This window comes from Microcaecilia unicolor, chromosome 10, assembly GCF_901765095.1.
Source record: "Microcaecilia unicolor chromosome 10, aMicUni1.1, whole genome shotgun sequence".
NCBI lineage: Eukaryota > Metazoa > Chordata > Amphibia > Gymnophiona > Siphonopidae > Microcaecilia > Microcaecilia unicolor.
In genome coordinates, this window is record NC_044040.1 from 189,308,177 (window position 1) to 189,335,865 (window position 27,689).

Sequence of the window (27,689 nt, forward strand, 5' to 3'; positions counted from 1 at the left end):
AGCAAGACCACGGCACCATGATTCTGGTAGCGCCTTTTTGGCCCCGTCAGATCTGGTTCCCTCTTATTCTGGAGTTGTTTTCCGAAGAACCGTGGAGATTGGAGTGTTTTCCGACTCTCATTTTGCAGAACGACGGTGCGCTTCTGCACCCCAACCTTCAGTCTCTAGCTCTCACAGCCTGGATGTTGAGGGTGTAGATTTTGCTTCGTTGGGTCTGTCTGAGGGAGTCTCCCGTGTCTTGCTTGCTTCTCGAAAGGATTCCACTAAAAAGAGTTACTTTTTCAAGTGGAGAAGGTTTGTCGTTTGGTGTGAGAGCAAGGCCCTAGAACCTCGTTCTTGTCCTTCACAGAACCTGCTTGAATACCTTCTGCACTTATCAGAGTCTGGGCTCAAGACCAACTTAGTATGGAATCACCTTAGTGCTTACCATTTTCGTGTAGAGGGTAAAGCCATCTCTGGAGAGCCTTTAGTCGTTCGATTCATGAGAGTCTTGCTTTTGTCAAAGCCCCCTGTCAAGCCTCCTGCAGTGTCATGGGATCTCAACGTCGTCTTCACCCAGCTGATGAAACCTCCTTTTGAGCCACTGAATTCATGCCATCTGAAGTACTTGACCTGGAAGGTGATTTTCTTGGTGGCAGTTACTTCAGCTCGTAGAGTCAGTGAGCTTCAAGCCCTGATAGCTCATGCTCCTTATACTAAATTTCATCATAACAGAGTAGTACTCCGCACTCACCCTAAGTTCCTGCCAAAGGTGGTGTCGGAGTTCCATCTTAACCAGTCAATTGTCTTGCCAACATTCTTTCCCAGACCTCATACCTGCCCTGCTGAACGTCAGTTGCACTCATTGGACTGCAAGCGAGCGTTGGCCTTCTATCTGGAGCGGACACAGCCCAACAGACAGTCCGCCCAATTGTTTATTTCTTTCGACCCCAATAGGAAGGGGGTCGCTGTTGGGAAACGCACCATCTCCAATTGGCTAGCAGATTGCATTTCCTTCACTTACGCCCAGGCTGGGCTGACTCTTGAGGGTCATGTCATGGCTCATAGTGTTAGAGCCATGGCAGCGTCAGTGGCCCACTTGAAGTCAGCCACTATTGAAGAGATTTGCAAGGCTGCGACGTGGTCATCTGTCTACACATTCACATCGCATTACTGCCTCCAGCAGGATACCCGATGCGACAGTCGGTTCGGGCAGTCGGTGCTGCAGAATCTGTTTGGGGTTTGAATCCAACTCCACCCTCCAGGACCTGATTTATTCTGTTCAGGCTGCACTCTTAGTTCTTCGTAGGTCAATTTCTGTTATGCCCTCGCCGTTGCGAGGTTCAATTGACCTGGGTTCTTGTTTTGAGTGAGCCTGAGAGCTAGGGATACCCCATTCGTGAGAACAAGCAGCCTGCTTGTCCTCAGAGAAAGCGAATGATACATACCTGTAGCAGGTGTTCTCCGAGGACAGCAGGCTGATTGTTCTCACCTACCCTCCCTCATCCCCTTTGGAGTTGCGTTTTTTCTCATTCCTTTGCTTGTCATTCAACTGAGCGGGAATGGTCGCGCACGGGCGGGAAGACGGCCGCGAATGCGCGGTGGGCGTTCCCTGCGTGCGGGACCTCCCGCAAAGTTTTCTTCCGGTTGGAGGGGGCTGCCGTGGACGTCAACCCAGTCGTGAGAACAATCAGCCTGCTGTCCTCGGAGAACACCTGCTACAGGTATGTATCATTCGCTTCTTTGTGGTATCCATTTCAAAATCTCTGCTGATTGGACTTCAGGGTTACTTGGTTGAAATTTATTTGATTTAGGAAGTACTTTACTCAAAAAGTAAAACACTGATGTAAAGTGCCGAACTTTCATATACTAGTATCTCAGTACTACGTTTTGGATGTAGGTTAACTGCTTACCAACTTTTAATATGTTGGTCTGTTTTTGTACAGGATAGTCTGGTTCACATTATGGTGCTTTATTATCTCTGGTCTGAAAAGAGATATACCTTTCTTCAGCACATGCTCCCTTTGATACTTCTGTTTTGGGTGTGGTTTACTTTTTTCAAAAGCTGTGGTTTTCTTGTTTTTTGTTTTTTTTTTGTTATTGAAAGTTTTGGACTGTTACCAACACAGCAGTGACACCATTTTCTTCTGCTTTCCTTACACCTGAATTTTCATTGCCTGTCTGTCGTTCTGTATTCATTGTGAGCATCTAACCTGTCACCTGACTTTCTCAGTTCTTTCCCCTTGCTTATCAGTCTGTACTTTGTCTCATGGTACTGTACTTGGGGGGTGGGGGGAGTTCAGCAGACACTTAATGGAATCTGTCACTCCTTCAGAATGTGGCATTCAGATGGTGTCTGGAGCCTGCTAGATGATCTTTTCTTATAATTTCAATTATGTATGCTTTCTATTTTTTCCTTGCTAATTTAAAGAGTGGAGGAGTGGCCTAGTGGTTAGGGTGGTGGACTTTGGTCCTGGGGAACTGAGGAACTGAGTTTGATTCCCAGCACAGGCAGCTCCTTGTGACTCTGGGCAAGTCACTTAACCCTCCATTGCCCCATGTAAGCCGCATTGAGCCTGCCATGAGTGGGATAGCGCGGGGTACAAATGTAACAAAAAGAAAAAATAAACAATTTTTAGAAATGCAGATTAGTAATTAATTATATATATATATATATAAAATTCTTTGTACTATCCATATCTGTTGGTAGCTCCTACTGTAACTGTACATAGTCATTTCAGATTCCCTTGGTCTCCTTAGCAATTTTTGTCTGAAGGCAGTTTAATTTTGAGGGTTTCAGTGATTTTTACACCCACAATATGAGTGTCAACCTTTCATCTTCAGTATGTTCTAATTTTATGGCCATGTCTGCAAATCTTTTGCATACCTTCTTTTACTTAGCTCAAGCTAAAGTGGAATATATCTCCCATTGTGGCAGTATTAGCTGTGTTTATACTAACCACATTTCGTTCTGCCTATGTGAGCTAGGTTCTGACTGTTAGCAGAGTGTCTGTTAATTTAAACAGCAGCTGTTTCCCCCCCCCCCCCCCCCCCCCCCCCTTTTTTCTCTGTTTCATTGTACTTCTTTTAATTCCAAATATATTGTCTAGTTACATTTTTGGGATCTTGCCAGGTATTTGTGACCTGGATTGGCCACTGTTGGAAACAGAATGCTGGGCTCGATGGACCTTTGGTCTTTCCCAGTATGGCAATACTTATGGGGTTGCTCCAGAACCTTATCAGATAGTGCAACTTCTCTGTTTTACATTAAGCTTTTCAGTGTCACCTATGCTTGTTTTACTCTACTTCCCACCCCTTCCCCTATAAGCTGTTTTTCAGTCTCTGTAAAGCTGATGTACAATGTAAACAGTGGTTCAAGCACAGCTTCTACTCAGTATTCAGATAAGCTCTCAAAGCTGTGTTTGTCAGGCAGTCTTAACCATACTTGTTCTGACAGTTTATTGTCCCTAATGCAGCCCATGGCATATAGGCTATTGGTACCCAAACCTTGTCCTGGAGGCACCCCAGCCAGTTGGGTTTTCAGGATATCTACATTGAATGTTCGAGACAGATTTGCTTGTACTACCTTCACTGCATGCAAATATTTCATGACTATTCATTGTGGATATCCTGAAAACCTGACTGGCTGGGGTGCCTCCTGGACCAAGTTTGGGAACCCACTGGCATAGGCAAAAACATGGCAATGTTGGACAGTGGTTTTTAATTCTCCACATGTTGTAGTTATTTTTTTTTAAAATATTTTATTTATCGTTTTTATACATAGTAAACAAGTGTAAACTTGTAAAGAAAAATCCACTATTACAATTAAATCTAAAGATATTATTCATAACACAAATTAAATATTATAGCTTCATTTAAAGTCCATAACAGGAGTCCAAGATTCCTAAATAGGAGAAAACAGGTAATAAACTTTATAAATCAAATTTTGAGATACAGACGAGTTTCTATTCAACTTTACTTAACTAGGAGCTCTCTTAGATGTTAAAAAAGATGACAACTGGTCAGGATCAATATAAACGTATTTCACGGCTTGATAGGAGACTAAACATTTACAAGGATATTTAAGGTAAAAAGTTGCACCAAGTTGAAGTGTCTCCTATCTCATCTGTAAAAACTTTTGTCGTCGCCTTTGCGTTTCCCTCGCTAGATCTGGAAAAACACGATTTTGCAAACCACGAAAGGTTTTTTCTTTATTCTGAAAAAACTTCTTTAAAATCCAGATCTTGTCCGAAGGTAACGCTACTGTGGCCAACATAGTAGTTGGTGTTATCTCTTCTGAATCCGACATTTCAAGAAGGGCAGAAACATCCAATGGTTGCGCATTCTGAATATTATTCCTTTGTAAAGAATCCAAACCCTTCACAGGTAAATAAAAAAAACCTGTGAAAAGGGTGGCATATCTTTATCTTCTATCTCTAGAATTTCTCTGAGGTAATTTTTTAGCATCTCCCGAGGGGAGATAAGTGGTGGTCGTGGAAAATTTATAAAACGCAGATTATTAGATTTTGAAGTATTTTCCAGCATTTCTGATTTTCTCCTTAAATTAACCAAGTCTTTAAGCATTGTTGTTTGCTGTGATTTCAACTCTAAAACATCCTTTTCCTGTTTAGCCAAATCTGCTTTAACTATTTTCACCTCCTTCTCAATTTCTGTTACCTTCCCATCTAATATCACAACTTCATTTCTTATTTTTCTCATCTGGGGGCACAAAAACTTCCCCATTTCTGCAATCAACTGCCATAGATTGTTCAATGTCACTTCATCTGGTTTCTGAAAAAGTTTAGCAAATGCAATGCTTTCACTCTCTTCCTGTGAAACATGTTTCTCACCTTCCAGTGTCCCTCGCAACTCCTGTGTTTTTCCAGCAGTGTGAGATAACAGGGAAGAAGCTGACGAATCTCCCACGTTCTCCGTTAAGGCTAACACTGCCTCCCGTCCAGTTCCACCCTGTAACACTTCGGTATTCAGGGCTAAGGATGCCGCCACTGCCACCGGAGAACTACTACTCACAGGCTGGGGAGGAGGGGCCCTTGCCTCGGGGCTCAAAGAAACTTCCAGTTCAAGGTTCAGCTCCTGGTCTCCTATCCTGGGCTGTTCCAGCGAACCGCTCACCAACGCTGCTGTTGAAACCTGAGCTCGTTGCAGATGAGATTCAATCAAGCCAGAAGATATCAAAGGTCTTTGCTGCTGGGCTGCAGTAGCAGCAGCTCTGCCCCTTCTCTTCGGCATTACAAGGTGATTAGAGAGTAACAGTAAAATCTGGAGGAGCTCTAAAACATGTCTGTCTCAGTCAGCGGCCATCTTGGAACTACCCATCCAAAAATGATGATGTAGTTATTTAATAACATTATCAATAATCTCTTTGATTTATTTTCACCTTTAAATAGTCAAAGCCTTGACCTGCATTCTGAGCAAGCCACTTTATTGGAAGCGGACTTACCCTATGTAGCAGACGTTTTTATATGCTTTAGTGCAGGCTTCTACACATGAGCTGGCTCTCATGGTTTCTGCAAAGTTTGTGTTATGGGTTTTGCAGACTCTACTTCTAAGTCTCGTCTCAATAAGCTTCTGTCTAGGGTCAAATTATCGTTGGTGAGGATCTTCAGAAATTGGTTAAGGACTTGGGGGATGAGAGATCTCAAAGTCTTCTGGAATATGAATCCATATCTTCCTCCTGCTGCTGTTCTTGATTTTGAGATGTTAATCATTAAAAGTCTGGAAAACAGTACAGAGAGGGTCCAAAGTACAAAAAAGTCCGGAATGACACAGAAGCACCAAGAGCCTTCAGGAATGGGACACGATTCTTTATTAACAACTGTCAATATTCCGATAGACCCGACTCGGGCCGTGTTTCAGTGCTTAGTGCGTGCATCAGGGATCTGGGGTATTCAAAGACCAAAACTTTTTTCCTTTACTCGATATGTCAGGAATGTCAAGTCCCTTTGTATCTTGACTTGACATTCCTGACATATCGAGTACAACGTACCTCGAATCATACGGATTGCTATCCAACTTTATAGGAAAGAAGTTTTAGTCTTTGAATACCCCAGACGCCTGATGCAGGCGCTAAGCACCGAAACATGGCCCATGTCGGGTCTATCGGAATATTGACAGTTAATAAAAAATCGTGTCCCATTTCTGAAGGCTCTTGGTGCTTCTGTGTTTTTCAAATCATTAAAAGTCTGGTCATTACGGCCCCTCTGTTTCCTGTTTTCAATCCAGATAGTACTCCTTTCGAGGGGAGAAGAAAGGAGGAAATCATGGGGTGGAGGGAGGGACTATTCTCCGAGGACAAGCAGGCTGCTTGTTCTCACTGATGGGTGACGTCCACGGCAGCCCCTCCAATCGGAAACTTCACTAGCAAAGTCCTTTGCTAGCCCTCGCGCGCCCGCGCGCACCGCGCATGCGCGGCCGTCTTCCCGCCCGAAACCGGCTCGAGCCGGCCAGTCTTCTTTTGTCCGCACTCGGTACGGTCGTGTTTTCGCCGTGTCGAGCCCCGGAAAGTCGACCTCGCGCGTCCAATTTGTTTTGAACGTGTTTTTTTCCTTCGGGAAAGCTTTGTCCTAGTCGGGAAGTGCTCCGGAAACCCCTCGCCGGGTTTCGTGTAAATCCTCCCCGTACTTCTAGCTTTTTTGCCCCGGTAAGTTTTCTTTCGTCGTCGGGGTAGGCCTCTTTTCGGCCTCGGTCGAGATTTTTTTCTCCCTCTAAATTTTGGTGCTCCAAATTTCGCCATTTCGGCTTTTGATTTCGCCGGCGTGATTTTTCCGCCCATGACATCGAAGCCTTCCAGCGGCTTCAAGAAGTGCACCCAGTGCGCCCGGGTTATCTCGCTCACTGATCGACACTCGTCGTGTCTTCAGTGTCTGGGGGCCGAGCACCGCCCTCAGAACTGTAGTCTGTGTTCCCTGCTTCAAAGGCGGACTCAGGTAGCGAGACTAGCCCAGTGGAACGTGTTGTTCTCGGGCTCTTCGTCGGCATCGGCACCGGGACCTTCGAGTGCATCGACGTCGTCAGCGTCCAGACCATCTTCCTCGGCCGCCCCTGCATCGAGTGCATCGAGGCATCGGGCCTCTGCATCGGCGCCGAGACATCGGATAGCTGCATCGACGTCGGTGGTACCAGGACCTCGTCTGCTGATGTCGTCGGACGGTGGTGCATCGGGTGGAGTGCAGGTGAGGGCTGTCCATTCCCCTGCTGGTGGCGGTGAGCCCTCGGGTGGGTCTCCTCCTACCCCGAGGGCTCCTGCGGTACAGCCCCCCCGAGATCGACCTTCTTCAGTCTCGGCCCCGAGGAAGCGACGGATGGATTCGACGTCCTCCTCGTCGGTGCCGGGGAGCTCCGGTGACATGCTTCGGAAGAAATCGAAGAAGCATCGACACCGGTCTCCTCCCCGTGTCGGCACCGAGAGCTCTGGGTCGCCGAGGGATTCGGCACCCAGCAGGCATCGGCACCGAGAGGACCGCTCACCCTCTGTTCAGGAGGTGTCGATGCGCTCCGCTCTGGACAGCCCGGAACAGCCTCCACGCCCGGAACAGGTTCTGACGTCGACGCCTGCATCGACCTCTCAGCCTTTCTCCGCAGCCACTCTAAACGAGAGCCTCCGGGCCGTTCTCCCAGAGATTCTGGGAGAGCTGTTGCGCCCTACCCCTCCGGTACCGGCGGTGCTTGCGCCTCCGGTACCGTCGAGCGTGGCGCCGGCTGGCCCATCGCCCAGGTTGAGGTCCCCGACGTCGGTACCGCGTGCGGTGCCGACCGCGGCCACCTCCCAGGAAGGCTCCCCGACTACGTCGGCGGAGGGAGCTTCGCCGATGCGGGCCAGGGAGTCTACCTCTCGACGCCCCCATCGTGGACGTGGCTCCTCCACAGAGTCGAGCAGGGCGAGGTTGCAGACACAGGTCCGTGAACTTGTGTCTGACACCGAGGGTGAGGCCTCGTGGGAGGAAGAGGAAGATCCCAGATATTTCTCTGACGAGGAGTCTGAGGGTCTTCCGTCTGATCCCACTCCCTCTCCTGAGAGACAGCTTTCTCCTCCCGAGAGTCTGTCTTTTGCCTCCTTTGTCCGGGAGATGTCTACGGCCATCCCCTGCCCGGTGGTTGTGGAGGACGAGCCCAGGGCTGAAATGTTTGAGCTCCTGGACTATCCTTCTCCACCTAAGGAAGCGTCCACTGTTCCCTTGCACCATGTCCTGAAAAAGACATTGCTTGCGAACTGGACCAAGCCATTAAGTAATCCCCACATCCCCAAGAAGATTGAGTCCCAGTACCGGATCCATGGGGACCCAGAGCTGATGCGCACGCAGTTGCCTCATGATTCTGGAGTTGTGGATCTGGCCCTAAAGAAGGCTAAGAGTTCTAGGGAACATGCTTCGGCGCCCCCGGGCAAAGACGCTAGAACCTTAGACTCCTTTGGGAGGAAGGCCTACCATTCCTCTATGCTCGTGTCCAAGATCCAGTCTTACCAGCTCTACACGAGCATCCACATGCGGAACAATGTGCGGCAGTTGGCGGGCTTGGTTGATGCTCTTCCCCCCGAGCAAGCCAAGCCTTTTCAGGAGGTGGTCAGGCAGCTGAAGGCGTGCAGAAAATTCCTGGCCAGAGGAGTTTATGACACTTTTGATGTTGCGTCCAGGGCCGCTGCTCAAGGTGTGGTGATGCGCAGGCTCTCATGGCTGCGTGCCGCCGACATGGAGAATAGACTCCAGCAGCGGATTGCGGACTCGCCTTGCCGTGCGGACAACATTTTTGGCGAAAAAGTCGAACAGGTGGTAGAGTCTCTCCACCAGCGGGACACCGCATTCGACAAGTTCGCCCGCCGGCAGCCTTCAGCTTCTACCTCTACAGGTAGACGATTTTTCGGGGGAAGGAAGGCTGTTCCCTATACTTCTGGCAAGCGTAGGTACAATCCTCCTTCCCGACAGCCTGTGGCCCAGGCTAAGCCCCAGCGCGCTCGCTCTCGTCAGCAGCGTGCGCCTCAGCAAGGCCCCGCGGCTCCCCAGCAAAAGCAAGGGGCGAGCTTTTGACTGGCTCCAGCAGAGCATAGCCGACATCCAAGTGTCCGTGCCGGGCGACCTGCCAGTCGGGGGGAGGTTGAAAGCTTTTCACCAAAGGTGGCCTCTCATAACCTCCGATCAGTGGGTTCTGCAAATAGTCCGGCAGGGATACACCCTCAATTTGGCCTCAAAACCTCCAAATTGTCCACCGGGAGCTCAATCTTACAGCTTCCAGCACAAGAAGGTACTTGCAGAGGAACTCTCCGCCCTTCTCAGCGCCAATGCGGTCGAGCCCGTGCCATCCGGGCAAGAAGGGCTGGGATTCTATTCCAGGTACTTCCTTGTGGAAAAGAAAACAGGGGGGATGCGTCCCATCCTAGACCTAAGGGCCCTGAACAAATATCTCGTAAAAGAAAAGTTCAGGATGCTTTCCCTGGGCACCCTTCTCCCCATGATTCAGCAAAACGATTGGCTATGCTCTCTGGACTTGAAGGATGCCTACACACACATCCCGATACTGCCAGCTCACAGACAGTATCTGCGATTTCAGCTGGGCACACGCCACTTCCAGTACTGTGTGCTACCCTTTGGGCTCGCCTCTGCGCCCAGGGTGTTCACAAAGTGCCTAGCTGTGGTAGCAGCGGCGCTTCGCAGGCTGGGGGTGCACGTGTTCCCATATCTCGACGATTGGCTGGTGAAGAACACATCCGAGGCAGGAGCCCTGCAGTCCATGCAGATGACTATTCGCCTCCTGGAGCTACTGGGGTTTGTGATAAATTACCCAAAGTCCCATCTTCTCCCAGTGCAGAAACTCGAATTCATCGGAGCCCTGCTGGATTCTCGGACGGCTCGCGCCTATCTCCCAGAGGCGAGAGCCAACAACTTGTTGTCCCTCGTCTCGCGGGTGCGAGCGTCCCAGCAGATCACAGCTCGGCAGATGTTGAGATTGCTGGGCCACATGGCCTCCACAGTTCATGTGACTCCCATGGCCCGCCTTCACATGAGATCTGCTCAATGGACCCTAGCCTCCCAGTGGTATCAGGCCGCTGGGGGTCTAGAGGACGTGATCCACCTGTCCACGAGTTTTCTCGAATCCCTGTATTGGTGGACGATTTGCTCCAATTTGACTCTGGGACGTCCCTTCCAAATTCCTCAGCCACAAAAAGTGCTGACCACGGATGCGTCCCTCCTGGGATGGGGAGCTCATGTCGATGGGCTTCACACCCAAGGAAGGTGGTCCCTCCAAGAAAGCGATCTACAGATCAATCTTCTGGAGTTGCGAGCGATCTGGAACGCTCTGAAGGCTTTCAGAGATCGGCTGTCCCACCAAATTATCCAAATTCAGACAGACAATCAGGTTGCCATGTACTATGTCAACAAGCAGGGGGGCACCGGATCTCGCCCCCTGTGTCAGGAAGCCGTCAGCATGTGGCTCTGGGCTCGCCGTCAAGGCATGGTGCTCCAAGCCACATATCTGGCAGGCGTAAACAACAGTCTGGCCGACAGGTTGAGCAGGATTATGCAACCTCACGAGTGGTCGCTCAATTCCCGTATGATGCGGCAGATCTTCCAGGCGTGGGGCACCCCCCTGGTGGATCTCTTCGCATCTCAAGTGAACCACAAGGTCCCTCAGTTCTGTTCCAGGCTTCAGGCCCACGGCAGACTGGCGTCGGATGCCTTCCTCCTGGATTGGGGGGAAGGTCTGCTGTATGCTTATCCTCCCATACCTCTGGTGGGGAAGACTTTGTTGAAACTCAAGCAAGACCGAGGCACCATGATTCTGATTGCTCCCTTTTGGCCGCGTCAGATCTGGTTCCCTCTTCTTCTGGAGTTATCCTCCGAAGAACCGTGGAGATTGGAGTGTTTTCCGACCCTCATCACGCAGGACGAAGGGGCTCTTCTGCATCCCAACCTCCGGTCCCTGGCTCTCACGGCCTGGATGTTGAGGGCGTAGACTTTGCCTCTTTGGGTCTGCCAGAGGGTGTCTCCCGCATCTTGCTTGCTTCCAGGAAAGACTCCACTAAGAGAAGTTACTTCTTTAATTGGAGGAGGTTTGCCGTCTGGTGTGACAGCAAGGCCCTAGATCCTCGCTCTTGTCCTACACAGACCCTGCTTGAATACCTTCTGCACTTGTCTGAGTCTGGTCTGAAGACCAACTCCGTAAGGGTTCACCTTAGTGCAATCAGTGCATACCATTACCAAGTGGAAGGTAAGCCGATCTCAGGACAGCCTTTAGTTGTTCGCTTCATGAGAGGTTTGCTTTTGTCAAAGCCCCCTGTCAAGCCTCCTACAGTGTCATGGGATCTCAATGTCGTTCTCACCCAGCTGATGAAACCTCCTTTCGAGCCACTGAATTCCTGCCATCCGAAGTACTTGACCTGGAAGGTCATTTTCTTGGTGGCAGTTACCTCGGCTCGTAGAGTCAGTGAGCTTCAGGCCCTGGTAGCCCAGGCCCCTTACACCAAATTTCATCACAACAGAGTAGTCCTCCGCACTCACCCTAAGTTTCTGCCAAAGGTTGTGTCGGAGTTCCATCTGAACCAGTCAATTGTCTTGCCAACATTCTTTCCCCGTCCTCATTCCTGCCCTGCTGAACGTCAGCTGCACACATTGGACTGCAAGAGAGCATTGGCCTTCTATCTGGAGCGGACACAGCCCCACAGACAGTCCGCCCAATTGTTTGTTTCTTTTGATCCCAACAAGAGGGGAGTGGCTGTAGGGAAACGCACCATATCCAATTGGCTAGCAGATTGCATTTCCTTCACTTACGCCCAGGCTGGGCTGGCTCTTGAGGGTCATGTCACGGCTCATAATGTTAGAGCCATGGCTGCGTCGGTAGCCCACTTGAAGTCAGCCACCATGGAGGAAATTTGCAAAGCTGCGACGTGGTCATCTGTCCACACATTCACATCTCATTACTGCCTGCAGCAGGATACCCGACGTGATAGTCGGTTCGGGCAGTCAGTTCTTCAGAACCTGTTTGGGCTTTAGGATCCAACTCCACCCCCCGAGGGCCCTGTTTGTTCTGTTCCAGGCTACACTCTCAGTTAGTTGGTAAATTTTTTAGGTCAATCTCAGTTATGTCCTCGCCGTTGCGAGGCCCAATTGACCAATGTTGTTGTTTTGAGTGAGCCTGGGGGCTAGGGATACCCCATCAGTGAGAACAAGCAGCCTGCTTGTCCTCGGAGAAAGCGAATGCTACATACCTGTAGAAGGTATTCTCCGAGGACAGCAGGCTGATTGTTCTCACAAACCCGCCCGCCTCCCCTTTGGAGTTGTGTCTTCCCTTGAAGTGTATTGTCTTGCTACATACTGGACTGGCCGGCTCGAGCCGGTTTCGGGCGGGAAGACGGCCGCGCATGCGCGGTGCGCGCGCGCGAGGGCTAGCAAAGGACTTTGCTAGTGAAGTTTCCGATTGGAGGGGCTGCCGTGGACGTCACCCATCAGTGAGAACAATCAGCCTGCTGTCCTCGGAGAATACCTTCTACAGGTATGTAGCATTCGCTTTATGCAACTGCCTCCTCGCCTCTCCCAAAGACAGGGTCCAGGTCAGTAGGAAGATATATTTCCACATTTTCTCAAGGAGTGAACCTAGATTACTTTACGAATGCTGGTTTCTGGAAGCAATCGGAGAAATACAAACTAGACTTTTCTCACCCTCTTGCAGATCTTTTTCTTGGAGTCTGCTGTGCTCTTGCTAAAAGAATTGAATTAGAATCCACTTTATTAAATCTTCTGAAGTTGGAAACTGTGATTCCAGTTCCCAGCAGTGAGACTGGATTGAGCATATATACCATTTATTTTGTGGTACCCAAAAAGGAAAATTAATTTCAGCCAATCCTGAGAATCTGAAAAATATGACAATTCAGTGTCCTGAGTGTGACTCAATTCAAGAGAGATAATCTTGTAGTCGGTGTCATGGTAGTGGTTTGCATTCTACTTCAACGAGGAGGAGTCAGGATGCACCTGTATCTCATAAATTTGTTGGTCAGCCGGTATTCTTTAGGAATCTTACAGATCATTCCCATCTCGTGCAATTTTTAGGTTAAATGATCAATTTTGACAAGAGGAAGTTGATGTTCCCTCACAATTTGGAGTATTTTAGGAATTCTTTTCGATACCAAGAAGGAAAAGGTCTTTCGCCCAGAGCAGAAGATGCAGAAGCTACAATCGCAGATCCAGTCATCTTGAGCTTAGAATTACATGCAAGTGTTATGCTCCATGGTAGCAACATTGGTAGTAGTTCCATGGGAGAGGACTCACATGAGGCCTTTCAGTGCTTCTCAGTTATTGGTCTTATATCTTTTTTTTTTTGTTTTGTCTAGGTTCTATGAAGTTAATCTTCCTTGACCTATGTAAGCGAGATTCAGCATGACATGGTGGCTTTAGCCAAGCAGTCTCTTAAAAGGAATGATCTTGCAGGCTGCAGATGCTCGCATGTCTGTCTGGGGTGCACACAGTCAAGGTCAGATAGCTCAAGGCAAATGGACATCATTGGAGTGGTTTTAGATGAGAGCAATTTGCAAAGCACTGCTAGCCTTCTGCAGTCAAAGGCTATCGGATTTTTTTCCCCTAAAATGCAACATCAATGGCATGCATCAGCAGGCAGGGTGAAACTTGAAGTACGTTTCTAGCTCTAGAGGCATATCTCCAGTGGACAAAGAATCATACTAATGACTTAAGAGAATACAGAGTTTCTGGTTAGGTTGCCACAGGGATCTCGAACGAAGAGGATAGACACCTTAGTCCAATGTTGGTCTGAAGGTGGATTTTTCTGTATGTTTCTACCATGACCTATGATGTGCTAAGTTCTGCAGAGGATTGTTTCTCATTCTGGTCCTGTGATTTTTGGTAGCTCCAGATTGGCCCAGAATACCCTGGTTTGTAGAATTCATCTTCAGGTGCATCAAGCGCTCCCAGGTCCCCAACAGAAAGGTGTTCTGTGTCAGGGCTCAATATTCAAGGAAGATCAGTCCTTTCTTGGTCTTACAGCTTGTTTCTTGAGAGGTTGAAACTCAGACATAGGTTATTCAGAAGATATCATTACCATCTTCTGACCAAGCGTTCTGGCTTATGGGAACAGTCTGATAAATTTTTTTTGGTGCTTTGAATGGGCTTTTTCTATATTTTACTAGTCAGTTGTTTATATCCCTTTTTTTTCTTCTTTCAAGTATCTGTAAAGAAGGGTTTAGCCCTTGATGCCTTAAAGGTCCAAGTCGTGTCCCTTATTACAGAGGATGTTTAATAAAATAAACTTCCTTATCAGTTCATCTGGATGTTGTCCATTTTTTGAAAGGGGTTACTCATCTTTGTCCTGTAGCAAGTTTTGTCTGCCTAAAATGGAATCTGTTTAATTTTTCATTCCTTACAACATACACTGTTTTGAGCCTCTAAAGAAAGCCACTCTTAAGGATCTTAAGCTAAAGAAAGTATTCCTACTGGTTGTTTCTTCCGCCAGAAGAGATACGGACTCCAAGCTCTTTGTTATAGAGATCATTTTCTCTGTTTTACAGAATGTGGTGTTTTTTAATCTCTACCGCAAGTGAGGCAGCCTCTAAAGTAGAGATTCTCATCTCAGTCCTTTGGAGACACTCAACCAGTTGCATCTACTGCTTCCATTGTATGTAGATCTCTATGTAGATCACTCATTCATGTTCATTGTATTTATCTTGAAAACCAGACTGTCTTGCTAAGTTACAAGGACTGGGTTGAGAAACTCTGTTCTAAAGTGACTGTTGTGCGTTCATTAAACGTGATAAGGCAAAGCTCTACTAATAGGGTTGAGAGCTCATTCTACAAGTGGTGACCACATTCTGGGGAGGATCATGTCCCTACAGTTGTTAGTAGATTGATGACTTGATATTTTTATGCATACCTTTATGATGCACTACAGATTAGATGTGGCAGCAAAAGAGCTTCTGTAATCGGATTTCTTAATCCTTCCTATCTTGTAGTCTGCTTTGATGTCTCTTGCAAGTTCTGGACTGGTGTGGTGAGGAGGGTAAGGAAGGTGAACATACCTGCTAACCTTTTTTTCCTTTAATACCACCAAATCAATACAGATAACCAGCTTGATTAAATTTTAGTTTTCTGAAACAGGGTTAGCCTTCTCAGAGTTCTAGTACTTGATGTATAGCAAATGTTTCTTTGGAAAATACATGAAGGAGTACTGATATCGTGCTGTTATGTTTCACTTTCAAGGAATTCTGCCATTTTATTGAAATACTGATGAAGTGTGGGAACTGCACACTGTTCTGATTAGGCAGAACACTGACATATATTTTCTCTTCCTACCTGCTGGTAAAATGAGCATAACCCACAAGTTCTGGACTGGTCTGGTTGGTGTAAAGGAACAATTTAGCAATTGAGATGTAATTTGTCCCAATGCAACACTTATCTTTATATCCCTAGTCTTTGTAGTTTACTTTTTCAAATCTGATTTCACATTTACTCATTTTATAGATCTATATCACAACTCCCTTCAATTGTCTCTTCCAAACTGAAGAGCTCCAATCTCCCTAGCCTTTCCTCATATGAGAGGAGTGTGGTGAAACTCCTTTCTTGCTTTGTGATTTGTAATGTTGCCCTGACACCTTTTTCTTTTTTCTCTTCATTGCATATTTCCTTTGGTTGGCCATCAGGTGGTATTTGACATCTACATTATTGTTGTAGCAGAGGTCTGTTTTCTTTTTTAGCTTACCTTCTCCAAAGGAACAGAAGAAAACTTCTGAGACGGAAAATTAACCTGTAGTGCCATTGGCCAAACCCCCTTAGTGCTAATACTCTGTACGCTGATTGACCCTGAAGCCACAAACCTAGCCCAGAATGTGCTAGAACTCCCCAGTCTCAGTTGGGACTGTGGAGGGAGTAGACCTCTGCACTGAGGCCCTGTTCCTGTGAGCAGTTTCTGTTCCTGATCTCCTCGGGTACTACTTTAATTTAAAAAAAAAAAAAAAAAAAAAAAAGTGTTTTACTTATCTTTAATACTGAGTCCTTGTTATTTTACATTTGTTTTCTGTTCACCACTTTTGCTGTTCACCACTTTTACCCTTAACCACTTTTACCCTTAGCTGTACTAATTTTTTTATGATAATAAGCTTAGCTCTGTTGTCCTGGACTGACTAAGAATCCTGGCAGTTTGTTTTCTCGATGTGTAAGTGATTTTTCTGGGACCTGTGGGACCCCCTAGGATTGTGGCCTCAGTGTCGTTTGAAACTACAGGGGAAATAACTTGTGGATGGAGTGTATGCCAGTGTAGGACCCTTCAGGTGACCATAGGGTTAACCCCAGATGGGTGCTAGGGGTGGCGCTCAGGTGTTACATGACAACTTGTTTCATTCCTTTTATCATGCTAGTAATCCTTCTTTGTACCTTTTTTCCATTTCTTCTATACCTGCTTTGATATGCACTGCCCACAATTGTTTCATAGAGAAAATTGTGTAGATCAGTGAAATAGATTTCTACTTTAATTCAAAAGAATTTTTTAGATAGCAAAATGTGAGAAATGTGCAAGAGCGTAAAGACCTTTGCAAGGCACTTCATATTAGAACACAAATCCAGAAGTCGAAATGTTACATGTTGTGTTTATGTGAAGTAATTCCTTCGCATAATGGGAAATTATAAGAACAAACTTATTGAACATGGCAAAAATGTAGTATTAAACTGTTTAGTTACTATTTTTACATTTTGTAATCTAATAGTTTTACTTCTTTCTAAAGTAATTGTAAATGTTTGCTTCTTTTGTAGCTAAACAGAGTTAAAATGGTAGAAAAAGAAAAGGATGCTTTGGAAGGAGAGAAAAATAAAGCTATTGAATTTCTTACCTTGGAAAATGAAATTTTTAAAAATAGAAATCATATCTGTCAATATTATATGTAAGTAAAACTTAATATTTTATTTTTGCAAGTTTCCCATCATGAATGGAAATAGAACTTTTCAGCTGAAACAGCCTACTATTTTATTGCAGATGTACTTGTGAACTACTCTATGGGTTTCTGGTCGTTTGCAAGGAAGAAAAAAAAATCATTTAAAATTACCTTCCTATGGGCTCCTGCTACAAACCGTGCTATCAATTCCTACGCAGCAAATGAGAGGAATCCCATAGGAATTGAATGGACTTCCTCTCATTTGCCATACAGTAATTGCTACTTCGGCTTTGTAAAAGAAGCCCTATGTGTGCTTAAGCAAGAAGTTTTATGTACTCCAAATTTATTTAATATAACGTAGTACATATATTGAAAAAATATTATAGACCTGATTTATATCATTTACATAGCTAAAGATTATAAATTAAATTGCTTGAAAAGTTTATATACAATGTTCAAGGATTCAATATGATCTTTAATTTTTTTACACTGCTTTTAATTATTAAAAAAAGCTACAGGTAGTTATTCAGAGGTTTGGGAGTTTTTATTAGTCACAGTCCATTGCATAATGTTAATGTGTTTTAAAATGCGCTTCCTTATCATCCGAGCTAGATCGGTCAACACAAGTGGGTTTTGACCCCTTCCTACCAGCAGATGAAAGTGGAGATACTGAACTATTCAGTGACCATATGAGGGCTAGTGTACTTTGGAATTCTCAGAGGACAAGCAGTCCATATTTTCACATGTGGGTAACATCATCCACATTGCCTGGTGCGGAGCTTAAACAAGTTAATATAACATTAAGAGCACACGCAAAATCACCACCACACATGCACGAGTCCCTTCCCACCCGCTGTGAGACCATCAGTCTCTTCTCATTCTCAGTGAGAGGACAGCACAATAGCCCTGAGCTCCTCACAGCATCTTGTACGTGAGCATTATTTTTTCAATTTTGTGCCTTCCTGTTGGGTTTTTTTTTGCCCTGATTATCCTTTACCGTCCTTTTATAGTTTTAATTTGTCGTCCGTCCCCCCCCCCCCCCCCCCCCCCCCCATACACACACTTAAGTTTTCTTTCTGTTTACTGCAATCTGTAGGCCCTCTTAGGCTTGAACTCGGTCAGGCTCTATTTTTCAGGTGCTTTCCCCTCACCCCCTTTTTTCCTTCTATTTTATAACTTTTAAAGTATTATATCCATCAATAACATGAATGAAGAAATAAGAATCAAATATAAAGAGAATACTAATATTACAAAGGTAACAAAGATTAGTATCTCTTTAGCCCACAAAATTGGGAGTCAATATATAGAAATTAAAAATAAGGAAAATTAAGACAGTCTCAAATACTGAAAAAGAAAAGTTACACAGTGAACATGGAATAGCTTGGTTAAGGTTTTTCAATATAGTCAATTATTCGGGAACCTCAATCCCCCCTCCCCTACCAGAAAGTCCAGGAGCTGCTTTGGCTGAAGAAATAAAGTATTGGCACCAAAAGTAACAAAACGACGAGTAAATTTTCAATGTAAATGCCCCTGGCAGAGCCAGAACCCTCGGCTTTAAAGCCAAGAAGTTGCGTCGGGTTCTAGCACACAGGTAACAACCAGATAAGACCAACCGGTGACCAATTTCAAAGATGATTTGAGGAATTCCATTAAATTCTTGTTGGTTGGATGTTTCTTTGCTCAGATTTTTGCCTAGTGGGTATAGTTAAGTATACAGATCTTTTAATAGGGGGAAGATTATCGTCAAGCAAGCCCAAAACTTCCCTCATGTAATGTTTATCTAACTCAATTGCTGACAACATAGGCGATATGGGAAATTTTAAGAATCTTAAGTTCTTCCTTGATTGTCCAAATACTCCAAATGATGTTGTAAATAATTTTTTTATTTTTTTACCTTATCTGTATCACGGCTATTTAAAGCAGACATCTGGTTCTCAAACTGGCCTAGTTTGGCAAAGTGCAATTTTTGTGTCTGAGCCTGAGAGACAAATTGAGAGGAAAAATCATCATCGTATTTTGAAAATTAAGATGAAAGTACCTATAGGGAACTACTTAGTCTCTGAAGAGCTTCCAATATTGAAGTCATAGTGATTGCCATCAGTTGAACAATCCCACGAGGCTTTCCAGAAGGTACCAGTGTCCTAGGTACACCAAGAGGTAAAACACCCCTTCAGACTCCTTCTTCATCCACCAACTCACCAGTGGCAGACACCACAGGGTGAGAGAGCCTTTCAACATCTACAGTGGAGATGGCTTCAGTCGCTCCCTGCTGTGCTGAATCTCCTCTTACAGGAATGCTTCCTGGTATCGGGGGTGGCAGCCCTAACATGGTTCCAAACTACACTCCGCCAATTCAGCAGTGTGAAGGCTACAATCTCCCAGTCTCATCTGCAACAATCTGGGTGTGGAAACCTGTACTGAATGGTAAGTTCAAGTCTTCCCATGTCTCTTTCCCATCATTGGAAATTCGACCAGTGGAGCATCACAACTTTCTGGGTAGCCATCTCAACTCCCGCCCCTTTTCTCAGTCTCGATTTGGCCATGTCTGTTTTCCTTTCCACGTCATTGAAGATTCCCAATGACTTTAAGTTCTGTACCTGGTGCAATTGGACCATCTCTGGCAGAGATGCTCGTTCTTAGTGTCTTCAGTTTTTGGGCCCTGAACATGGCTTTCGGTGGTGGGCCTTTGCAGCGCGGAGTGCGCTGATTTGGCGGGACTCAACGGAGCGGGGCCCCCCCCCTCCGAGAGCGTTCTTTCCCGCCCAGAGCCTGGCGATTCTTGCGCCATTTTGCAATCGGTCGAGGAGCCGGCTCCAGTAGCGGTTTTGGGCAAAGCTTCTCCACTGGTAGGGGAGTCGGGGGGAGGCTGTCAGGCACTGTGGGCGATGGTGCAGGTGCCATGCCTGCGACCTCCTCCGTTGCGGGGGAGGGGTTTTCGCCAGAGTTTATTTTGCTACTCCAGGTGTTTTTGTTGAAAAGGGCCTTGCCTCCCCCCCCCCCCCCCCCCCCCCCAACGCGGCTGCAACAGCTTCGGCCTTTGATTCTCTCAGGGGGTCTGGGGGTAACCAAGAGATTTTGGGTTTTCCCCCAGAGGATTTCTCCTCCTTTAAAAAGCCTAGGCTTTCTTTGGGATCTGAGGAGGGGTCCTTCATACGGTCGCCTGTGGCTTTCTCGGAGCAGATGGGGGTGGAGGACGGTGTCCTCACTGACCAACCGGAGGACTCTTCCGCCTTGAGGATTTTCCATAAGGAGTAGTTGTCCTCCTTTATCTCTCAGGCGCTGGAAGCCTTGAATATAGAGGACCCTGAGGTTGCGGCTTCTCAGGCGGTCAACCCCAAGGTGGCTAGTACCAGACGACCTTCTAAGGCCCTTCCGGTACATGAAGCTATTGAAGAGTTGATTTCGGCCCAGTGGGCAGATACGGATGGAGGGCTGAAAATAGCCAGGGCTATAGCCAGGCTGTATCCATTCAGTGGACTGTTTAGAGCAGTTTGCTCTACCTAGGGTGGATGCCCTGGTGACGGCGGTAACTAAGAAGACTACTCTTCCAGTGGAAGGTGGTGTGGCACTTAAAGATATGCAAGACAGACGGCTAGAGGTCTCTCTAAAGCGTGCCTTTGAGGTGGCCGCTTTGACACTTCCAGCTTCTGTTTGTAGTTCTTATGCGGCTAGAGCTTGTCTCAGTTGGCTGCATTCTGTCATGGATTCGATTTTGGAGTCTGATATGCCGGGAACTCCTCAGATGTCGCTGATGGATATTGGGCTGGCATACTTGGCGGATGCCTTGTATGATTTGGTCCGTGCTTCAGCCAAACTCATGGCCTTGACCGTTTTCTCTCAGCCTCTTCTATGGCTCCGTCATTGGGCCACAGATATGGCCTCTAAGCAATGGCTCATGCTTTTTGGGGAAGATCTAGAAAAGATTGTTAAAAATTTGGGGGATTCCATAGCTCAGCGTCTTCTGGAGGATAGACCCAAGTCTACTTCCAGGCAGGAAGCCTCAAGGTCATGTTTCAGAGAGACGCGATGGTATCGCTTGGGGCGGTCCAACGCAGCCTTTCAGGGTCCTCGTTCTGGACAGCGTTCTTCCTTTCGCAACACGAAGCGTCCGGCTGGACCCCCCTCTCGTCATGTGTCTCCTCAGGCCTCCCAATGATGGGGCGCAGGTCCACTCGGGAGGAGAGCAAGATCGGTGGTCGGCTTTCTCTTTCTTCCAGAGTGGGCCAGAATTACTTCATACCAGTGGGCCCTTGATGTGGCTCGACAAGGTTACAAGCTAGAATTCTTCTTTCTTGTCACAGACTTTTTTCTGGAGTACCGCTGTGTATTGCGGGCCAATAGGACAACGATTCGGCAGTGTTTGCGAGACCTGCTAAGGATAAGGGCTATCGTGCCTGTTCCTCATCTTGAAAGGCGCACAGGTCGGTACTCCATCTTCTTTGTGGTTCCAAAGAAGGGAGGGGCTTTCCAGCCTATTCTCGATCTCAGAAAAGTAAACCAGTTTTTGCAGGTTCATCACTTCCGTATGGAGACATTAAGGGCAGTTATTGCTGCTGTTCAACCAGGCGAGTTTTTGACGACTTTCGATTTGAGGGAAGCTTACTTGCAGATTCCCATTTGGCAGCCCCATCAGAGATTTCTCAGATTTGCGTTGCTGGGTCAGCACTTCCAGTTTCGTGCCCTTCCTTTCGGAATGGCCACTGCCCCACGCAGTTTTTCCAGGGTTGTGGTGGTGGTGACGTTCCTGCAGAAGGAGGGGATTCGAGTGCATCCATATCTCGACGACTGGCTGATTCGGGCGACGACAGCAGAGGAGAGTCGAGTGGTCACCGACCGAGTGATTGCGGTGTTGCAATCCTTAGGTTGAGTGGTCAATATGGACAAGTCATCTGGTTCCTACTCAGAGTCTGGAGTATCTTGGAGTGCAATTCGATACGAAGCGGGGGAAGGTGTTTCTCCCCGAGGGGCGAAGGATCAAATTGCTTTTTCAGTACGGACCTTATTGAATCGTCGAGCTCCCCGAGTGTGGGACTATGTTCAGCTCCTCGGTTCCATGATGGCGACTTGGAAGTCATTCCATGGGCAAGGGCTCACATGCAGCCTCTTCAGAATTTCCTTTTGAGCAGATGGTCGTCGACGCCGCTGGATTATAAACGACGCCTTCCTTGGTCGAGCGGGGCCAGGGACAGTCTCGCGTGGTGGCTTCGGTCAGCCAATTTGCAGAAGGGTGTTTCTCTGGCGTCTCCCAGTTGGGTGTTAGTCGTGACAGATGCCAGCCATGCGGGCTGGGCAGTGGAAGCGTCTCATCTTCTAGTATGGGCAGAAGCGCATGTTCAGTGTGTGTCTGCAGCGCACATTGTGGGTCAAGACAATGTTCAAGTGGATTTTCTCAGCCGGACTCTTTTGGACACAGCAGAATGGACGCTGTCGGACTCGGCTTTTCGGCTGATCTGTCAATGTTGGGGAAGACCAGTAATGGATCTCATGGCCATGGCCTGCAATGCCAAAGTTCCCCATTTCTTCAGCCGCAAACGGCAGCCAGGATCCGCAGGATTGGATGCTCTTCTCCAGCCATGGCTGGAACAGCAGCTACTGTATGTTTTTCCTCCGTGGCCTCTGATAGGGGGAGTTATTTTTCGCATAGGGCAACATCGGGGCGGGCATTCTAGTTAAACAGATCTATTGGCGTCAGTATTTGGTCGGTTAATGGTCACTGGAGGCTGGCTCGAGCAACCAAACGTTTAGTCGTACCACTAACTCCATCACATGGTGACTTGCTGTGACTCGTGCCAAAAAAGTTCCCTTCGGCCTCAGTTTTAAAATCATTCTTGTGATTACAGAGATTGACGAAATTTTTGTAATTTTTGTATTGTGCTGCTGAACTGTCACTAAAGTAGTATATTCTTGTAATCTCCGTTTTATTCATCAAAAACTCAATCCACGTCCGAATGAACATGTGCACGGAAACCGTATCATGTTGCATATGATCAGAAATTATGCAGCAGTTGACAATTTGCAGCACGCCATCTTTATTGATAAGCGACGAATGGATGCACTGTGCATTGTGAATTCTCCGAATGAAAGCCTTGAGCAGCTTCTTGGACAGCAAACGAGTAATTCTGCGCAAAATCCATCAGTACGATAAGTTCGGTTTCTTTTAGGCCAGCTTTTAATGACTTCAAATATTTGCTTTGATATTTTGAAATGAAGTGGTGGCCAGTCAGTTTCCAAATTTTGCTAGCGAGTTTTTCAATAAAGTTGTCAACAGTGAGAACATGTGTTTTGAGCATTTCACGGTCAGTATGAACCCATTGTTTGAATTGTATGGATTCTTCTGAGTCCCAGTCCTCAAATATTTCTTCCAAATATGCTGTCAGTGCCTCTTCACCAGGACAGTTTTGGCATCGCTGCAACATACAATCGTTGGCGTCCAGATCGCAAACTGCCTTTCCCATGAGCATCTTGTAGTCTTCTTTAATGTTGGCACCTTGTAGCATAAGCTTAACATTCTGATGGATGGTGAAGACACAGATGGAATGTATGCCTGAGGCACCGACAGTAACACACCACTTTGGTCTGAGCTCACAGAATTTGGAAAAACCAATTTCAGCACCATATTTGTTTCGATATGCTACATACAGGTCTTTCAGATTGCATAGTAGCAACCGCTTTTGTTTTTGAACCTTGATGCCATCAAGCCAAACAGAAACAAAATCTTTTTTTACCAGGGCACATCCTGCTAAATTCATCATCCTCGTAGTAATCTCGAACTTTGTCGGCGATTGCCTTTGGTAGCAGTTTGCCAACTTTTGCATCTGGTAGTGCACAAATGCCTCTCTTGCTTTATTTTTTGCGCTGTTTTAGCCATACGTTCTGAAGCGCTAAATGTTTTTGCTGTCACTGGTATTGACCAACTCTTTGGAGCCAAAGTCAATAATTGAATTTTCATGGATCTATTGGATATTTTAATTTTCGTTTTCACATCTTCGATTAGGTCAGTGTAATCTTGGCATGACAGGCATTCCTTAGCAGCAGACTTGCTAGTTTGTCCAATATCTTCGGCTGATACTGCAGCGGCTACCATTATTTTTTCTGCTACCACTTTCTACACGCGTTCAATTTTTCGTTTCACATATCCAGTTTTATCCCTACTGGCCAACCTCCGAATTTTTAATGGAGAAGTCCCCAAATCAGTCAAACTTTGATCAAGTGTGTCTGAAATGTCCATATTGTAATTTTCTGATGATGATGACTCTGCCTTGCTTTCGACCATAGAAACATATTTGGCTTTACACTTAACACATTTTTTTGTTCCGGCTTCACATTTGTTTTCAATTTTTTCAAATCATCAGACATGGGCTAGATCGACTTTCAACAGTCCGTGGTTTAACTATGTGATTTTGTTTGTCGAATGGGTTGCAGCACGACTTTTGCTTCATTTTGTACTTTTCCAAATACATCTCTTTGTGATGCAGGCAGATTTGGTCGTCGTCTGTGAACTCAACCTCTGATCGCCGAGTAATGAGCATTTTTTTCATTGGCGGACAAGCTGTGCACATAATGCAGCCCAATTTCTTTAGAATAAAATGAACCATGGTGGCAAGTTGACAATTTATTTCCAACAACGCAAATGGGCAAAGTGGGATTGTCAGTTGACTCTTTGACATTCATTTTTCGCATATTAAGCAAAATCGCAATAATTAATAATATGAAGTGTATTAAATTAATGTGAATCTGAAAAAGAGAAGTTATTATAAAGATTCTTATGTTATGACAGAAACATACAACTACACCTGCACAGTACAGAATCCTATAGCCGAAACATGCTAATGCGCGGCATCAATAATGTACTTACAATAATGTACTTACAATCAATAATGGTGGGCACATTAACTGTGCTCGAGGAGGTAGGAGCCACAGTTTTGCCTTTCCTCTTCCCCATTACTCCAGGGGAGCGCTCCGTATCGCCAACCCTCGAACGGAAAACTTTTGGAGCGCTCGCACACACGTCTGGTCAAACGGCCATCTTGGATCTCTCTGTTTGCTAGTCTTTATACTTTTTGAGTGAAAAATCGATTTCACCTCCACCTGCTCCACACTACTTAAGATGTTTTAGATCTCCATCATATCCCCCTCAGCCATCTCTTTTCCAAGCTGAAGAACCCTAAACTCTGTAGCCTTTCCTCCTATGGGAGCAGATCATCACCTTTATCATTTTGATTGATCTTCATTGAACCTTTTCTAATTAAGCAGCAGAATATAAGTACATAAGTAATGCCATACTGGGAAAAGACCAAGGGTCCATCGAGCCCAGCATCCTGTCCACGACAGCGGCCAATCCAGGCCAAGGGCACCTGGTAAGCTTCCCAAACATACAAACATTCTATACATGTTATTCCTGGAATTGTGGATTTTTCCCAAGTCCATTTAGTAACGGTTTATGGACTTGTCCTTTAGGAAACCGTCCAACCCCTTTTTAAACTCTGCTAAGCTAACTGCCTTCACCACTTTCTCCGGCAACGAATTCCAGAGTTTAATTACACGTTGGGTGAAGAAACATTTTCTCCAATTTGTTTTAAATTTACTACACTGTAGTTTCATCGCATGCCCCCTAGTCCTAGTATTTTTGGAAGGCATGTAGAAGTTCTTTTCCAGGTATCTAGTGTCTCTGCTCAGAGTATAGTGATGTGCAGACTCATATTGCTGCGTGTCTGACTTGACCGGCAGTCCAGTAGAAGTTGGTGGATGCCACATGCCGGGCTCAGAACGTTTTGCAGACAATGTGGAAGAGATCGTTGACCTCATCAAGAAACACACTGACACCATTTATACTCTTTCTCGCCGGATGTCTTCTGCACCTTTCTACTGCACCTTTCTGCACCTTTGATGACCCGCCCTGTAAGGCGTACAAAACCCCAACCTTGGCTGACTTCTTTTTTTTTTTTTTTTTTTGAAAATTTCTTTATTGTAATATGAAGTCAACCATAAACCATATTACAGTATTTGCAAAAAAACAGACAATATACTCCAACATTAAGATCCAAACAGGTGAACTATACCCTATAGCACTGCATAGTTGAACTTCATAACTTTTTGTTTCCCCCCTTTTATTCCCCTACCCCCGTGGAGTACACCCCCTTCCCCCTGCCCCTCCCTTCTAATCCCAGCACTTATCCTGAATTGCCTGTTTCAAGACCCTGTTTTGAGAACAAGGAGAGCGCCCGTCTCCAAATATCTCGGTACTGCCGCTTGCCCAGAGACACAGCACCTTTGTATGCTTGTAGCACCCAATTCGCCATTTCACTCATGCTGGCCTTCCACGTGTCCAAAGGTGGGGGTTCTGCAGCAACCCAAACTTGCAAAATGCATTTTTTGATTAATACCATTGCTAACAAAATTAATGTTCTCTGCGCCGCCCCCTACCCCTGCTCTTTAAGTGAATCCCCACACCCCATTAATGTGACTGAATACCTCCACTCCAATGTGCGTTGCAAGATGTCCTCAAGGGCACTCAGTGCCCCAGACCATAGTGCATGCAAAGAGGGACATTCCATAAATGAGTGTACAAATGTACCCACTCCCTGCCCACACTTATTGCAAGTTGCATCATCCCAAATCCCTACTTTCTTACCCCTCTCTTTAGTGATGTGGACTCGGTAAAGAATTCTATACTGTATGTCTTGTAAAGAGGCATTTGGGGTTAATGTGTGTAGGTTTCCAAAGACTGCTTCTAAGCGGTCCACTGAAATTTCCTCGACCACGTCCCGGCTCCACAGTTCCGCCAGCCCGACAAGATGCTGCCCTTTCAGAGTGTCCCTGATCACTTGACTCCACCATGGAAGCCCATTACAGCGGGATGGCATCTGTAAAAATATTTGATCTAATGTGGTAAAACGTGTCACTACTCGACTCCTACGTTCTGCACTCAAAACATAATCCCGCACCTGGAGATATGCAAAGAATTGACAACCCGGAATCTGCAACTCGTTTTTAACAGTCTCAAAAGTGGGAAACGCATCTTCCCCCTCCTTCCTGAATTGGCCTATGAATCTACATCCCTTCTCTCGCCATGTTTGAAAAACCGACACTCCCTCTTCTGCCGGAAAGGCCAGGTTCCCCACTAGCGGCATTAAAGGGCTAACCCCTGTAACCACTCCACCCTGTCCTCTCCACCACCGCCAGGCCCTCTGTAAGGCCGCCACGTATGGGTTCTCCACTATCTTTCTAGCCCCTTGCACTGCCCAAGATTCTAAGACAGTAAACGGGTCATTTGGCCTACACCAGCTCTCCCAAAAACCCGACATTGCATAAAAGCCCTCTCCAGATGTCAATTCATGAATCCACCGCAGCAGCGCTGCCACATTATATATGCGCAGGTCTGGTAATCTGAGACCTCCCTGTCGTCTCTCACGAGTAAGCTTCTCAAATGCTATCCGAGGTCGCTTGGCATGCCATATAAACGTGCTAACCACGCTGCGATACAAATTTTCTTCCCTTTTCCGCACCCACAAGGGGAGCATTTGCAACGGATATAAAAGCTTAGGCAACACCACCATTTTGACCAAAGCAATTCGCCCTAAAAAATTCAAAGGCAGATCAATCCAGTTACGACACAACTTTTTCGTCTCTTCCAGTCTATCTTTCACATTCCTCTTATACACCCAGGACTGATCTGCCCCCAAATATATTCCTAGATACTTAATCCCTCCCACTGCCCACTTTAAGGGGAAATCACCCAACACTGTACTGGCACATGGTTCGCTGATGGGCAACGCCTCTGACTTGCCAAAATTGATGCTGAGGCCCGCAAACTCCCCAAATCTCTTAATGATAT

General features: G+C 46.3%; 1 protein-coding gene across 4 annotated transcripts in view; it reads left to right on the forward strand.

Moving 5' to 3' along the window:
• Positions 1-27,689, forward strand: part of SMC4 (structural maintenance of chromosomes 4) — a 254,015-nt gene that overhangs the window by 91,520 nt on the left and 134,806 nt on the right. For all 4 annotated transcript variants that reach the window (XM_030216028.1, XM_030216027.1, XM_030216026.1 and 1 more), the window contains one exon: positions 16,737-16,864. In XM_030216028.1, the coding sequence (XP_030071888.1) occupies positions 16,737-16,864 (128 nt within the window). The remainder of the gene's footprint in view (positions 1-16,736; positions 16,865-27,689) is intronic.